Source organism: Lacerta agilis, chromosome 6, assembly GCF_009819535.1.
Source record: "Lacerta agilis isolate rLacAgi1 chromosome 6, rLacAgi1.pri, whole genome shotgun sequence".
Taxonomy (NCBI): domain Eukaryota; kingdom Metazoa; phylum Chordata; class Lepidosauria; order Squamata; family Lacertidae; genus Lacerta; species Lacerta agilis.
In genome coordinates, this window is record NC_046317.1 from 571,077 (window position 1) to 585,691 (window position 14,615).

Consider the following 14,615-nt stretch of genomic DNA (forward strand, 5'->3'; position numbering starts at 1 on the left):
GGTAAGATTTTTTTTTTAAAGTGACCTTTCAGGCACCACCCACTTGATTTTGTGTGCAGTACTTAAGACCCTGACACTTTTCATTGTATATTGCCGTGGCATGCAACAGTGTTACAAACAGGGGAGACACAGGGTGCATCCACACAAATCTTTTGTCCTGGGCTTTCTAGACAAAGGCCCACACTTTCTCAGTCCATTTCCAAGCACTTTTTTTGTCCTCCACTGTTTTCCCCAGGAAAACCTGCTCTTTACTGCTGAATCAGAGCAAACAGCAATCAGTTTTCCCATGGGTTGCCATTTGCTCTGATTCAGCAATAAAGAGTGGTTTTTGTGGGGAAAGCACTGGCGGTGGCAGGGGGGGAGGTGCTTGGACACAGAGCTTTACAGCCTGGACCTGTGCCTAGAAACATGGCTCAAAAGGAAGCCCAGGCATGCTCCGCTGCGCGTGTCCTATGAGCAGCAATTGCATTTGCAAAAAAATGCCAGGCCAGTGATGCACCGCAAATAAAGGGGACTTCTGTGCGGATGGCACCTGGGTTAGGAAGCTGATGGCTCCAATGTCACCTTTCCAGCCATAACTAGTTTCCCCATGTGGTTTTCTCTGCTCTCCTAGTGTCACAGCCTCTATTTTTCCAGTCAGAGAGAAAGGAGAAAGTTGGGAGTGCTTTTCAAGCAACTGCTGTTTACTTTCTGCAGCAATTTCCCCTGGCTGGCATAACAGCTGCATGGGGCTTGGAATCAGCTCTCGAAAGCCAGAAGCAGAATGCTGCGTCCAATATTTGTCCAATATTTAGGGCTCCTTTCTAGTTTGCTAGATGTGCCATTCCTTACTGACTGAACTGTTTCCCAGTCTGTGATGTGAGTTCATGGTGGGTCTGGTCCAGCAAGGGAGCAGTTGGCAAATGTTTGACAAACTAAAAGCGGCACTTCAGTTTCTCCCCTCTCTTTTCCTGCTGCAAAGCCACCCTGTCTGGTGCTGCCCTGCCAGTTCTGTTGCCTCACTTGTTCTCCCTCCCACAACAAGCAAGAAGCAGAACAAACCTCGCAATCATTTCGCCCAGTAACCAGGATATTTATAACTCCCCTCTCTGAGAAGAAGCTATTGGCTGGCAGTTCTGTGACATGTCAGCTGCCTGCACTTGCTTTTCACAATTTTGAGGGCTTCTGTCAACACCAGGGTGACATTTCTCTTGCAGTGCACTGACTGTAAATCTCTTAGCTCCAAATTCTTAGTATGAAGGTGTACAAAGTCAGAAGATGGGTCCATCGAGCCTAATTTTCTGCTCTGGTTGGTGGTGGCTCACGACCACCTTGGGTCTCTTCCAGACTCTCCCCCGAGATTGTTCTAACCAGAGATGATGGAAGCCTGATGGACCTGGGGACATTGCAAGCAGAACAGGCATTTTGCCACGGAGCTCTGGCCAGCCCCTCCCCTCCTTTCATACAGGGCTGTGGATACACAGTCAGGTGGTGGACAGGTGTTTATATCACCCATCCCCACAAGCACATCTACGTGACCCTTTGGGTAAAACACACTTGTGGTGTATTCTGCTACTTATGGGAGGCAGCATGTGTGCATCCACATTTCTGCTCATGGGAGCTGAAAGATGCCACTCAACTCAGCACAAATTATTTACTGACCACTTTTACCTCTCTATTTTGTTCCTGATCAGGAGGGGTGGACTTTTGCATACCTTTCAGAGCCAAAAAAAATGGCAATCGTAACTCCTCCCCATGTCCACATTCATGTCCTTTTATTTCATGGCTGCTGGTTTTCTCAGGAACCTTTGATAAGAGACTTTGTCACAAGCCTTTTTCAAGTCCAAATATATATTCTGTACATTTCCTTATCTCTATGCTTAAGAGTCTCCAAACACTTGAAAAGGATAGTGAGGCAGAGCTCCTTCTCCTGCAGAGTCCAGGCTGCTCCTTCCTCCATCAAGCTTTCCCCCCAGTGCGCAGGGTGGGCAGCTTGGGCCCTGCTAGTCTTGAACAAAAGCCCCAAGTAGACACTCCTGGGAACCCGAGGAATACAATACCCGAGGAAGCCATGGCACAGGTCCCACAGCCCTCCACTCGCATGCACTGCTGGTCAGATTGGGTTCTCTATTGTATGTGGTACTTCTTAAGCTATCCTCAAGGTGGCCTCCCCCACCTCCATCAGCCAGGCAGTCGCAAATGGTCCAGCTGAGGAGGGGAGCAGCTCTGCTGTGGGCTGGCTCTTCTTCACCTGTTGGGATTCTCCTTGGTTTGCTCACTGGAACTCCCTCCCACTGGAGATGAGACTACTGAACATGTTCACTATTTTTAGCTTTCAGGCAAAGATGCATTTCTTCCATCGGGCCATGGAGGTGGCTGGTTTCAAAACTGGCTTCTTTTGAAGCTGGACTGCTGTTATGTTACCTTTTTTAATGTGTTAATTTTTTTTGCTGTGTTGTATTTTAATTCATTGTGTGCCACCCTGGGAAACTGCTGGTTAAGATAATGATAGTATTTTTATTTTTTATTTTTAGCTATGTAGAAGTCGTTCTGAAGCATGAAATTGCAGTGAACCAGGGGAAGAAGAGGAATGCTAATTGTGTGCTTTGGAACCAAAGGAATTCACATGACTATCTAAAGGGAGAACCCTTCGGGGGCAGCCCGTCCAGTCCCCTTTTGCTGCTTGAGGCGAAACAGGGAGGTGCTGCCACACAGAGACACGCCCCATGGCCATGAGATCTCACTGGAAGAAGCCACTGCAGGACCCTGACACCTGAGGTGGCTACTTCAGCCATCCTTATGACTGGGCTGGCCCTGGGGGCCCTGCAAAATCTTTAAGTCCTGGGTCTTAAATTGCCTAACTGTATCGTGGAATCCCAGTGCCAGGCCCGGGCTGCAATATCTTAAAGACTCAGGGGAACAAGACTTGCTGTCCAGACTCCCAACATGTTGCTATCATTCAAATGAACTACCATATGCGGTGTGATAACAGAGAAGGCCCCACTCTGCCCTGTTGCACAGTAAACTTTGGCTGTTGATGGAACTGCTAGCAGGACCAAAGAGTTGCTTCCAATAGACAAGCCGCCCTTTAAAGGGTTGGATTTAATTTTAATATATGAGGTCCTAATATCTGAGTACTTTGAAAATATGAGGAATCCTAAATTCATTTTCATATTCAGCATAAATATCCTGGCATGATATTACTGGAGAAATTAGTGGATCATCATCATCATCAGTGGGTCCAAAACGCAACCTTGTTTTGCATCTCTCGATGTAAATATTGAGTCTGAAAGACAGCTTGCAAGGCCACTTCTAATTTTAACATCAACTTTGAAGTACAGCTGTTGTATATGAAGTAACTGATAGTCTCCCCCCCCATAGATGCTGTCAGTCAATGGAGTCCAAGGCAGATGAAAGACCAACACATGTGACATGCAGGTTTTTTATAAATAAGATAATTAAAAAACAAAAGATGGGTGTCAACTGTGCTATGTCCCTTGTGAAAGTCAGCTTTCATGGGGATAGAACCTGTTTCTCTTCAATCCATGCTAAACAACATTGTGCCTGTATCTTTGAGGGGACATCAAGAAGACTTTCTGGGTCAGCATGTGGGCAGCTATCCCAGGCACTTTTCTTAAAGATGGGGAATTATACTATAAGTCCAGCAGTCAGCTGTCAATATTTCACTTGAATGAATTGTCATACACAAAGGGACCATAACAGGCACCTACCGAACTGTGTCAATACAGGGGGAAACCACGCAATATCCCGTCTCCCCTCCACTTTGCCTGGGTAAGTCTCTTAGTCAGAGCCATCGCTGGGTGATCTTGCACCCCTGGCAGAACCGTACAGGTTGCATCCCCCAGCCATGGACAAACGAGCTCTTCTTTCCACCTCTCCCCTTTTCTTATGAGTCAATAATTGATATTTTTATTTATAGGTATGTTTATGGACATATTTTAAAGCCAATTTTGTGGGGGGGGGCTGTCGCCTGTGTCCCTGGCAGGGGCCCACCTCACCACCCCCTAGCTATGGCCCAGCTCTTAATAAGACATTCTACTTGTATTTCTATTTACTGCTTCATGAATCAAAACAGGCACTACATGAGCCTCTTAAAGAGTGCCATTAAGCATATTTCCAAAATGTTAGCTCCATTTTGACATTGGAATTTGACCTCCATAACTGGCTTTGATTTCCAAAGTCCCTGCGTATCTGTCACCATGTGTGTGCCCAGCTAGCTGCCTCCTTGCTGTAAGATACCTAAAAAACTGAAACGGAAAAAGGATGCTGTGAAAACCAGCCTCCTCCATCCTGGTGAGACCTGTCCTCTTCATGGTGGTCCAGAGGCCAGGTGCCAGGCAGATTTTGGCCCCAAGCTCTGATCCCCACTGCACCCCTGCTGCATAGCTGTCAACCTTCCCTTTTTTGTGGGAAATTCCCCTCTCAGTACTATACTATAGACTATAGTACTGATAGGGGAATTTCCAGCAAAAAAAGGGGAAGGTTGACAGCTATGCCCTGTTGAGACTAGAACTAGCAGAGCACCGTGAATGCAATCCTAGGTTTAAGTGTTGTTCGGTTTGATTCAGAGGGCAGAGGATCCCAACCTATTCTCCAATTTATGGCCTGTGATGTTTCTGAGATGGAATCATATATGGCACTTTCAAGCTACCTCCAACCATCTCTGCCTGAAGAGTGTGAATCCCCCACAACACCTGACATGGCCACACAGGCTTCTCTCATGCGCTGCCTTCATTCCATTACAACTTTCCACATCCATTTCTTTCAAGTTCTCTGGCAAACTAAACAGGTACGTACACTTGCTTTGAGTGAACACCCTTTTGTGGGTAGTGAGTAAGTCAAACACCACTCGCTTAGAGTCTGGTGACATGCCTGACTAAGATGCTCTAAATGCTGGTTTTTAAAGTTTTCCACCTCCAAGGAATTTTTTCCTGTTGACTCTTCTGCTGAGGAATCACAGCACATGGCAGAAGATTGGGGGTATGTTCTAGGCTAGGGTACACCCTTGGTTAACCCGGAGCACTGGCAAGGCTCCCTGGCCCTTGCCATCACACCAAACAAATGGAGCGTTGTGTGCCCTATAAAGTCCTCACATTCTCCTGCAGCTGCACATTGCTAAAGAAGGTTGATAGTGGTCAGCAAGCTGCTTTTCAGATATGCTTCCCACCATTTCTGACACTGACTCTGAGAAAACCCTGGCAAACTTCAGAGAACCACCAAGTCTTCCTCCAAACACAGTTTGAAAACCACCGTTTTAAAATATTGTTGCATATTCCCCTCTTCTCTGAGCAGTACAGAGGTTTACAGGGTTGGGGGAAAGCACTGGAAACGGACATAATTTTTGAAACACTTGTTGGGTGACAAGTAGAAGTACTATGTACAGCAGCATCCTATTTCCCAAAGCAGTAGCAGACCCTTCAAATCCTTCCTCCTGTGATATTTCTGACCAACAACCCAAAGTCACACTTTCCTCTCCTCTAGATACATTCCAATGTCCAAACTTTCTTTCAGTACCCGCTCAAGCAGATGGAATTGACCCATTAGCCAGGAACCCCCAAAAATCAAACCCATAAATCAAGCACCTTCCACAAACAAACCTTTTAGAGAAACCCGTTTTGCATATCCAGAGAGAAAGCTTGCAACTATTATCCTCACAAGATGAGTTTCAATTGCCCAGATACTGCATTTTTATATTTTGATGCTATACATTCTGTTCTGTCGTCACACAGTATTTTATTCTCCAATGCTCATGTTTTCAGAATTCTAAGTTTGTGCACATTAACAAAGTTATCTGATTGAATTACCAAGAAGAACATAAAAGACTATTATACTTAGTGCTGCAGTTTGTTCACAAAGTGAAAAAACACAAACTCTGCAGGTTCAGCAGCTATCTCTGGAGGGTACATGCAAAAATTTCTCACCTCTTCTTGTGTTTTCCACAAGGCTCCCCCACACCCCTGGGAGTTTTGCACCCCGTATTTCAAAACCCTCCTCCAGGCAGTGATAAGCAGCATTGAACCCCCATTCTCTCTAAGACGACTCCTGACAGAAGGACAGGCTCCAGCCAGAGCCCAACTTCTAAGTGACACTATGGCAAAACTCCCAGCCTAGGCAGCAGCTCAGCGCACTGAAGTATTGTTAGCTCCATAAAGTGACTTTTCTTCAGTTAAGTAGCATAGAAAACTCTCGCCCAGCTCTGCCTCCAGGGCCAAACAAGCTCAGACCCTGCAGTTCCCAGTCCCTGCAGTGGCTGTTTGCTCACCCTTCTGTGGACGTCCTCCCCGCTGGCCTCATACTTCTGCTGCATGCGCTCCTCCAAGAAGTAGATGCGCAGCTTGAGGCTGAAGTTCTCCTTCTTCAAGTCATTGAGGTGCTGAGACAGAGTACGGTAGCCATTAGACATGGTGGGCGATCCATGGGGTGGAAATCTCCTCTCACCCCTTTTACTGCAGTAACATTGTGAAGCCGAGAAAAGAGTGGAAGCCCAGGAAAATGGGCTAGAGCCACATGGCCTGGGAGGCCTATGGAGACATTGGGATGAGCTCAAAGCTCCGGGCGTCAGCTGCCCTTCAGCTCTGGGGCTACTGCTCAACTCTGGGGCAGAGTGCATGCTCCATTTCTTTTTTTACCTCGAAGAGGTATTTGAGGAATCCTTGGCAGGCGCTCATCCTGCATGAACCCCTTCGCAAGTGGTGTAATCTGAGATAGGCTGTGGAGGGATCTGCAGCTCTCCCTTGCCAGCTGCAGGAGATTAGCAGAGAAACAGGGCGACTAGGGCAGCCCCACTCACTGCAGAGGGAGACAGAGAGATTGCGCCTGGGCCAGGTGTGGGGTGAGTAACATGATCAAGGCACAGCATGACGAGGAAGGAGAGGAGAACCCCCTCAAATGCCACTGGAGATCTGGAGATCACATAATCCTGCATCTGAGGAAAGGAAAAACCCTCCGCTCCCTTCCCTTCATGGGCCTAGTGAACCCTAAAAATTCCAAGGCTCGGGTGGACCTCCAAACAGGGCCTGTGACCAGGGTTGCAAACCTTGCCAGTATTTCAGTGGCCCAGCAACTAATATAAACTGTCAGGTGAGCAGTAGTGAGGCCTGAAGAGCCAGAAAACCTGCAGTTTCCTTGTTCCCACTCAGATACGCCAATATTGTTCCACCTTCCCTTGCCAGGTCAAGATTCTTTCCTCAAGGTATTAGGTGGGGGGCAGAAATTATTAAAGCTTCCTCTAGGCCAGGCATCCCCAAACTCGGTCCTCCAGATGTTTTGGGACTACAATTCCCATCATCCCTGACCACTGGTCCTGTTACCTAGGGACCATGGGAGTTGCAGTCCCAAAACATCTGGAGGGGTGAGTTTGGGGGTGCCTGCTCTAGGCTGCTGCTATACTTCTCCCCACCTGGCAGTCAAACCATGCTGACCTCTCTGCAAACTTGGCAGACATCTATTAGAAATTTGCAGGAGGGTTGCACATTTGGGAAAGGACTGTGATGTATTTTGCAAGATAGCTCAAATCACAATAGATTCTGCTTGTTGTATAAGAATCCCATTGTCCCATTAATCACATGCTGGAGTTGGAGTGCTGGAAAAATGCAAGATCTTCAAGTCAAAAGCACTTCTTCCGGGCGGGGGGTGGGGGGATTTTTAGTCTTGTTGTTTCAGTCCCAGTTCAGGGAATTTCTGATGGACTCGGGGACAATATGTGTTTTTACTGTTTGGGGGCCGTGCTTCCAGACCGCTTACCTTTTCAAAATCTCGCAGCGTTTCGGTCTGTGCTGTGGTGCTCTTGTCAAAGCCTCCTGGGAGGTGGCTCTCGACAAGGGCGGTCTCCAAGTCACTCAGAACTTTGGGCTGCACCTGCACCATGGAGCAAGCCACGTCCAAGTCCTGGGCGCTGGGCGTCTGCAGCAAAGGACCCGTGTTGAAGTAGCTCAAGATCTGTGGCTGGATCTGGCATCTCTGCTGCATGGCATCAACAAAGGCTGGGGAGCAGCAAGGAGAGGGGTGCATTCAGACCATGGTGATCTCTGCCTCACAGCAAAACTTCATCACAACACCAGACTAAACCCTAGAGCACTGGCACTAGAAAGCCAGGAGACCATAAGCGCATTCTCCTGCAAGTTCCTCTCTCATGCAGCGTACTTAAAATGGAAGGTAGGGGTTACACGGGAGTAGGGTCAAGGGTTGGCATGGCTGGGCATCTGCCAGCAAAGAGTCCCCTGAACCTGCTGCCATGAGAAGGAGCCAACATTTCTATCACACTTGCATTACAAAGACAGGAACTCAAAGAAAGAACTCATAGGAATGGAGGATGGAGATAGCACAGCACTGAACAAGGTACGAAAAATGACAGTTGATATGATCCACACAGCACCTTCCCTATATGTGGTGGTGGTGAGGGTCTTTAGGGGATAAAAATAACTAATGGGGCACATGACAGAGATTTATGAAAAGTATGTCTGTTGATAAGGTGAAAAAAGTATCTCTAGAACTCTTGAGTTTCCCAAAGAAATAGAATCAGATTAAAGGCTGACAAAACAATGTCATTTGTTTGTTTTTTACATAATGCATTAGTAATTTACGGGATTCCTGGCTAAAGCCACCAAGTTCGGTGTCTATGTACCAGGGAATCCCAGCTGATTGGGGGGGGGGCAGGACTGCTGTCATCACGTCATCCTGGTCCAATTCCCAAAATCATTTGGGTGGCCACTGCTGGAAAAGGATCACTTGACTCATCTGGCAAGCATGTTCTCCTTATACTCCCATAGAGACAGGGAGGCAGGAAAGGAGCCACAGGGCCTTTTTAGGGATGGCCTGTTCCACAGAGTGGTCTACTGGCCTGGAATGCTTTTCCTACAATATGCTGCATGTTCTTCAAGCCCCTCATTCCTATAATGAAGTAAAAGCTCCCTTTGAGGAGCAGTTTATCCTCCTCGCCGTGCTATCTTACAGGAAGCCATAGATGCCAGGCTTCCACAGGTCTCACCAGGCCAGAAAGGGTGCGAGTGCCAGTAAACGGCACTGGCAAGTCTAGCTATATGCTTAACGCCACAGAGCAAGAACCAGCAGATCAAAGCATAGCCCAAGTGGGGCAGACCTTACCCATCATCACGTGTCCAGTTCTAGGAACCATCTTGCCTGCCTTTGGTCTCCTCCCTGCACAAAAGACACATTGGCAAATGTAAATGAACAGTGTTAAAGCTCATGGAAGCACCAAGAGAGCAAAATTTCCCTTCTTGCAAAGTTTGCTCACAAATCACATTAGCTATAGAAATCCCCTCACACTTTATCCTAAGTGTTCAAACATTATGGCTGTGATAGTTCATTGGCAATTTTGTTGCTCCAGTTCCTTCCCGTTGGGCTAATAGGCTGCTTTTGAAGACTAATTTTGCCCCTGGGGTGCTGTTGGGGAGCAGTCCTGCTTGGGAGAAACTTCTGAAAAATGCCACGAAGAGGAACAGCCTGTTGCACCAGAGATTCTAAACCAGCAGCTAAGAAAGACAGAAAGCATTCGGATTCCCAGAAACATTTCTGGGGTTGCTGTTGTGTGCCTCTCACCTGCATACGGGGCTGACCCACAAACGCCCTCATGCCAAGGAAAGTGTGTCCAGAACCCTCTGCTGCTGGAGTCTCACTAGAAACAGGACTCACCGTTGAGAGTTCATGTTTAAAGGCAAAACGGTCCAGTTATCACTTTCAGGAACGATTTGAGAACTGGAGCAGAGACATCTTTGGACATTCATGCTTATCCAAATTTTGCTAATGCAATTTCTACTTCTGCCAAACTTCACATGTCTACCAAGAAGTAAGCCCCATCGAGCTCAGGGGGACTTACAAGTAAGTGGGTATCAGATTGCAGCCTAAATAGCATTACATTGGACAAGCATAACTTCTCAGTTTCATATTAAGTGGGTTAGGGTTAGGGGGTTAGGGATTTAGGATTAGGGTTAGGGTTAGGGTTAGGGTTGGGGTTGGGGTTGGGGTTGGGGTTGGGGTTGGGGTTAGGGTTAGGGTTAGGGTTAGGGTTGGCATTGGCGTTGGGGTTAGGGTTGGGGTTAGGGTGAGGGTTGGGGTTAGGCTGAGGGTTGGGGCAGGGGTTAGGGTTAGGGTTAGGGTTAGGGTTAGGGTTAGGGTTAGGGTTAGGGTTGGCTTTAGGGTTGGGGTTAGGGTTAGGGTTGGGGTTGGGGTTGGGATTGGGATTAGGGTTAGGGTTAGGGTTAGGGTTAGGGTTGGGTTAGGGTTAGGGTTAGGGTTAGGGTTAGGGTTAGGGTTAGGGTTAGAGTTAGAGTTAGGGTTGGGGCAGGGGTTAGGGTTAGGGTTAGGGTTAGGGTTAGGGTTAGGGTTGGGGTTGGGGTAGGGGTTAGGGTTGGGGTTGGGGTTAGGGTTAGGGTTAGGGTCAGAGTCAGTGTCAGGGATAGGGCTAGGGCTAGAGTTAGGGTTAGGGTTGGGGTTGGGGTTAGGGTTAGGGTTAGGGTTAGGGTTAGGGTTAGGGTTAGGGTTAGGGTTGGGGTTGGGTTAGAGTTAGAGTTAGGGTTGGGGCAGGGGTTAGGGTATGGGTTAGGTTTGGGGTTAGGGTTAGGGTTGGGGTAGGGGTTAGGGTTGGGGTTGGGGTTGGGGTTGGGGCTAGGGTTAGGGTTGGAGTTGGGGTTGGGGTTAGGGTTGGGGCAGGGGTTAGGGTTAGGGTTGGGGCAGGGGTTAGGGTTAGGGCTGGGGTTAGCGTTAGCGTTAGGGCTAGGGTTAGGGTTAGGGTTAGTGTTGGGGTTAGGGTTGGGGTAGGGGTAGGGGTAGGGGTAGGGGTTTGGGTTGGGGTCAGGGTAAGGGTTGGGGTTAGTTTATGGTTGGGGTTGGGGTTAGGGTTAGGGTTAGGGTTGGGGTTGGGGTTGGGGTTGGGGTTGGAGTTGGGGCTAGGGTTAGGGTTAGGGTTGGGGTTAGGGTTAGGGTTGGTGTTACGGTTGGGTTTAGGGCTGGGGCTGGGTTTGGGTTTGGGGTTAGGGTTAGGGTTAGGGTTAGGGTTACGGTTGGGGTAAGCGTTGGGGTTAGGGTTAGCGTTGGGGTTGGGGATGGGGTGGGGGTTGGGGTTGGGGTGAGGGTTGGGGCTGGCGTTAGGGTTAGGGTTAGGGTTAGGGTTGGGGATAGGTTTGGGGATACCGTTGGGGTTAGGGTTGGGGTTGAGGTTAGGTGTAGGGTTAGGGTTAGGGTTAGGGTTAGGGTTAGGGTTAGGGTTAGGCTTGGGGTTGGGGTTGGGGTTGGGGTTAGGGTTAGGGTTAGAGTTGGGGTTGAGGTTGGGCTTGGGGTTCAGGTTAGGGTTGGAGCTCGGGTTAGGTTTAGGGTTAGGGTTAGTGTTAGGGTGAGGGTGAGGGTGAGGGTGAGGGTGAGGGTTAGGGTTGGGTTGGGTTTGGGATTGGGGTTGGGGTTGGGGTTAGGGTATGGGTTAGGTTTGGGGTTAGGGTTAGGGTTGGGGTTGGGGTTAGGGTTAGGGTTGGGGTTGGGGTTGGGGTTAGGGTTAGGGTTAGGTTTGGGGTTAGGGTTAGGGTTGGGGTTGGGGTTAGGGTTAGGGTTAGGGTTGGGGTTGGGGTTGGGGTTGGGGTTGGGGTTGGGGTTGGGGCAGGGGTTAGGGTTAGGGTTGGGGCAGGGGTTAGGGTTAGGGTTAGGGCTGGGGTTAGCGTTAGCGTTAGGGCTAGGGTTAGGGTTAGGGTTAGTGTTGGGGTTAGGGTTGGGGTAGGGGTAGGGGTAGGGGTTTGGGTTGGGGTCAGGGTAAGGGTTGGGGTTAGTTTATGGTTGGGGTTGGGGTTGGGGTTAGGGTTAGGGTTAGGGTTAGGGTTAGGGTTGGGGTTGGGGTTGGAGTTGGGGCTGGGGTTAGGGTTAGGGTTAGGGTTGGGGTTAGGGTTAGGGTTTGTGTTACGGTTGGGTTTATGGCTGGGGCTGGGTTTGGGGTTAGGGTTAGGGTTAGGGTTAGGGTTAGGGTTACGGTTGGGGTAAGCGTTGGGGTTAGGGTTAGAGTTGGGGTTGGGGATGGGGTGGGGGTTGGGGTTGGGGTGAGGGTTGGGGCTGGCGTTAGGGTTAGGGTTAGGGTTGGGGATAGGTTTGGGGATACCGTTGGGGTTAGGGTTGGGGTTGAGGTTAGGTGTAGGGTTAGGGTTAGGGTTAGGGTTAGGGTTAGGCTTGGGGTTGGGGTTGGGGTTGGGGTTAGGGTTAGGGTTAGAGTTGGGGTTGAGGTTGGGCTTGGGGTTCAGGTTAGGGTTGGAGCTCGGGTTAGGGTTAGGGTTAGTGTTAGGGTGAGGGTGAGGGTGAGGGTGAGGGTTAGTGTTGGGTTTGGGATTGGGGTTGGGGTTAGGGTATGGGTTAGGTTTGGGGTTAGGGTTAGGGTTGGGGTTGGGGTTGGGGTTAGGGTTAGGGTTGGGGTTGGGGTTGGGGTTGGGGTTAGGGTTAGGGTTAGGGTCAGAGTCAGTGTCAGGGATAGGGCTAGGGCTAGGGCTAGGGCTAGAGTTAGGGTTAGGGTTAGGGTTAGGGTTAGGGTTAGGGTTGGTGTTGGGGCTCGGGTTAGGGTTGGGGTTGGGGTTGGGGTTAGGGTTAGGGTTAGGGTTGGGGCAGGGGTTAGGGTTAGGGTTAGGGTTAGGGTTGGGGCAGGGGTTAGGGTTAGGGTTAGGGTTAGGGCTGGGGTTAGGGTTAGGGTTGGGGTTGGGGTTGGGGTTGGGGTTAGGGTTAGGGCTAGGGTTAAGGTTGGGGTTGGGGTTGGGGTAGGGGTAGGGGTTGGGGTCAGGGTAAGGGTTGGGGTTGGGGTTAGTTTATGGTTGGGGATGGGGTTGGGGTTGGGGTTAGGGTTAGGGTTAGGGTTAGGGTTAGGGTTAGGGTTAGGGTTAGGGTTGGAGTTGGAGTTGGGGCTGGGGTTAGGGTTAGGGTTAGGGTTAGGGTTGGGGTTAGTGTTAGGGTTGGTGTTACGGTTGGGTTTAGGGCTGGGGCTGGGTTTGGGTTTGGGTTTGGGTTTGGGTTTGGGGTTAGGGTTAAGGTTACGGTTAGGGTTAGGGTTGGGGTAAGCGTTGGGGTTAGGGTTAGCGTTGGGGTTGGGGTGGGGGTTGGGGTTGGGGTGAGGGTTGGGGCTGGCGTTAGGGTTAGGGTTAGGGTTGGGGATAGGTTTGGGGATACGGTTGGGGTTAGGGTTGGGGTTGGGGTTGAGGTTAGCTGTAGGGTTAGGGTTAGGGTTAGGGATGGGGTTAGGGTTAGGGTTAGGGTTAGGGTTAGGGTTAGGGTTAGGGATGGGGTTGGGGTTGGGGTTAGGTTTGGGGTTAGGGGTTAGGGGTTAGGGTTAGAGTTAGAGTTGGGGTTGGGGTTGGGGTTGGGGTTCAGGTTAGGGTTGGAGCTAGGGTTAGGTTTAGGGTTAGGGTTGGGGTTGGGGTAGGGGTAGGGGTAGGGGTTGGGGTTGGGGTTGGGGTCAGGGTAAGGGTTGGGGTTGGGGTTGGGGTTAGTTTATGGTTGGGGATGGGGCTGGGGTTGGGGTTAGTGTTAGGATGAGGGTTAGGGTTGGGTTTGGGATTGGGGTTGGGGTTGGGGTTGGGGTTGGGGTTGGGGTTGGGGTTAGGGTTAGGGTTAGGGTTAGGGTTAGGGTTAACGTTATGGCTGGGGCTGTGGCTGGCGTTAGGGTTAGGGTTAGGGTTGCGGTTAGGGTTGAGGTTAGCGCTGGGGCTGGGTTTAGGGATATGGTTAGGGTTAGGGTTAGGTTTGGGTTTGGGGTGAGGCTGGGGGTTAGGGTTAGGGTTGGGGTTGGGGTTGGGTTCAGGGTTGGGGTTATGGTTAGGGTTCGGATTAGGATTAGGGTTAGGGTTAGGATTGGGGTTGGGGTTGGGGTTAGGGTGGTTTGGGTGATGGTGAGGGTGAAGGTGAGGGTGAAGGTGAAGGTGAAGTTGAGGGTTTGGGTTGGGGTTGGGGTTAGGGTTAGGGTGTAACATAATTTAAACTAGAAAGTGTTATATAGTTTAAACTAAAAGTGAAATTAAAGGTATGTAAACATGTCAGACTTTTATTTATTTAAATACTGGTATTTGGATCCCTGCTTTCTGCCACCAACAATGGAACCTCCAAGATGACTAACAACAAGTCAGTGAAAAGGCCATAAAATAAAAACAGCATTAAAAATGATGTAAAAGCAATATAACAAAAACATCTGTTTCAGGGAACACAGGAGCATAAACGGGATTCAAAACCAAAGCCTAGATCACAAACCAGACTGATTTGTAATTCCCATGAAAATATATTATTGGGGAGACCAATTTGTAAAGCAATTCAGGCAATGGAGGTTGGAGGTACACATAAGGAGAAATCACGAGTGAAATCCTGTTAGGATCATGTATGACAGAGTAAGGGTGGAGCAGGCAAGGAGATTTGCTGACACCCTCCATCCTCACTCATTTGCAGGGGTCCCAGCATAGGCAGGCATAGCTAAGTATTTTTTCATCAGTCAGGGTGTTCAAAACAAGCTTTTCTTATTTTAATATAAAATGTAAGTAATGACTCAAAAACCCTTCCATGCAGAGTGGCACAATTCACACACCGCAAAAAAATGTGTGGAAGTCCGGGGGGGGGGGGGGTTAGCACTCACAGATTGGTTGCAGGGACTTTCA

At 49.5% G+C, this 14,615-nt stretch overlaps 1 protein-coding gene across 1 annotated transcript in view; it reads right to left on the reverse strand.

The window, feature by feature from the left end:
* The window catches only part of PDE4DIP (phosphodiesterase 4D interacting protein), a 92,455-nt gene extending 82,827 nt beyond the window's left edge, over nt 1–9,628 (reverse strand). The window contains exons 1-4 of the mRNA XM_033151153.1: nt 9,559–9,628; nt 9,103–9,156; nt 7,744–7,982; nt 6,263–6,373 (exon numbers count right to left, since the gene is read on the reverse strand). Coding sequence (XP_033007044.1) covers nt 6,263–6,373; nt 7,744–7,982; nt 9,103–9,133 — 381 coding nt within the window. The 5' untranslated portion in view covers nt 9,134–9,156; nt 9,559–9,628. The remainder of the gene's footprint in view (nt 1–6,262; nt 6,374–7,743; nt 7,983–9,102; nt 9,157–9,558) is intronic.
* Nucleotides 9,629–14,615: the final 4,987 nt, after the last annotated feature.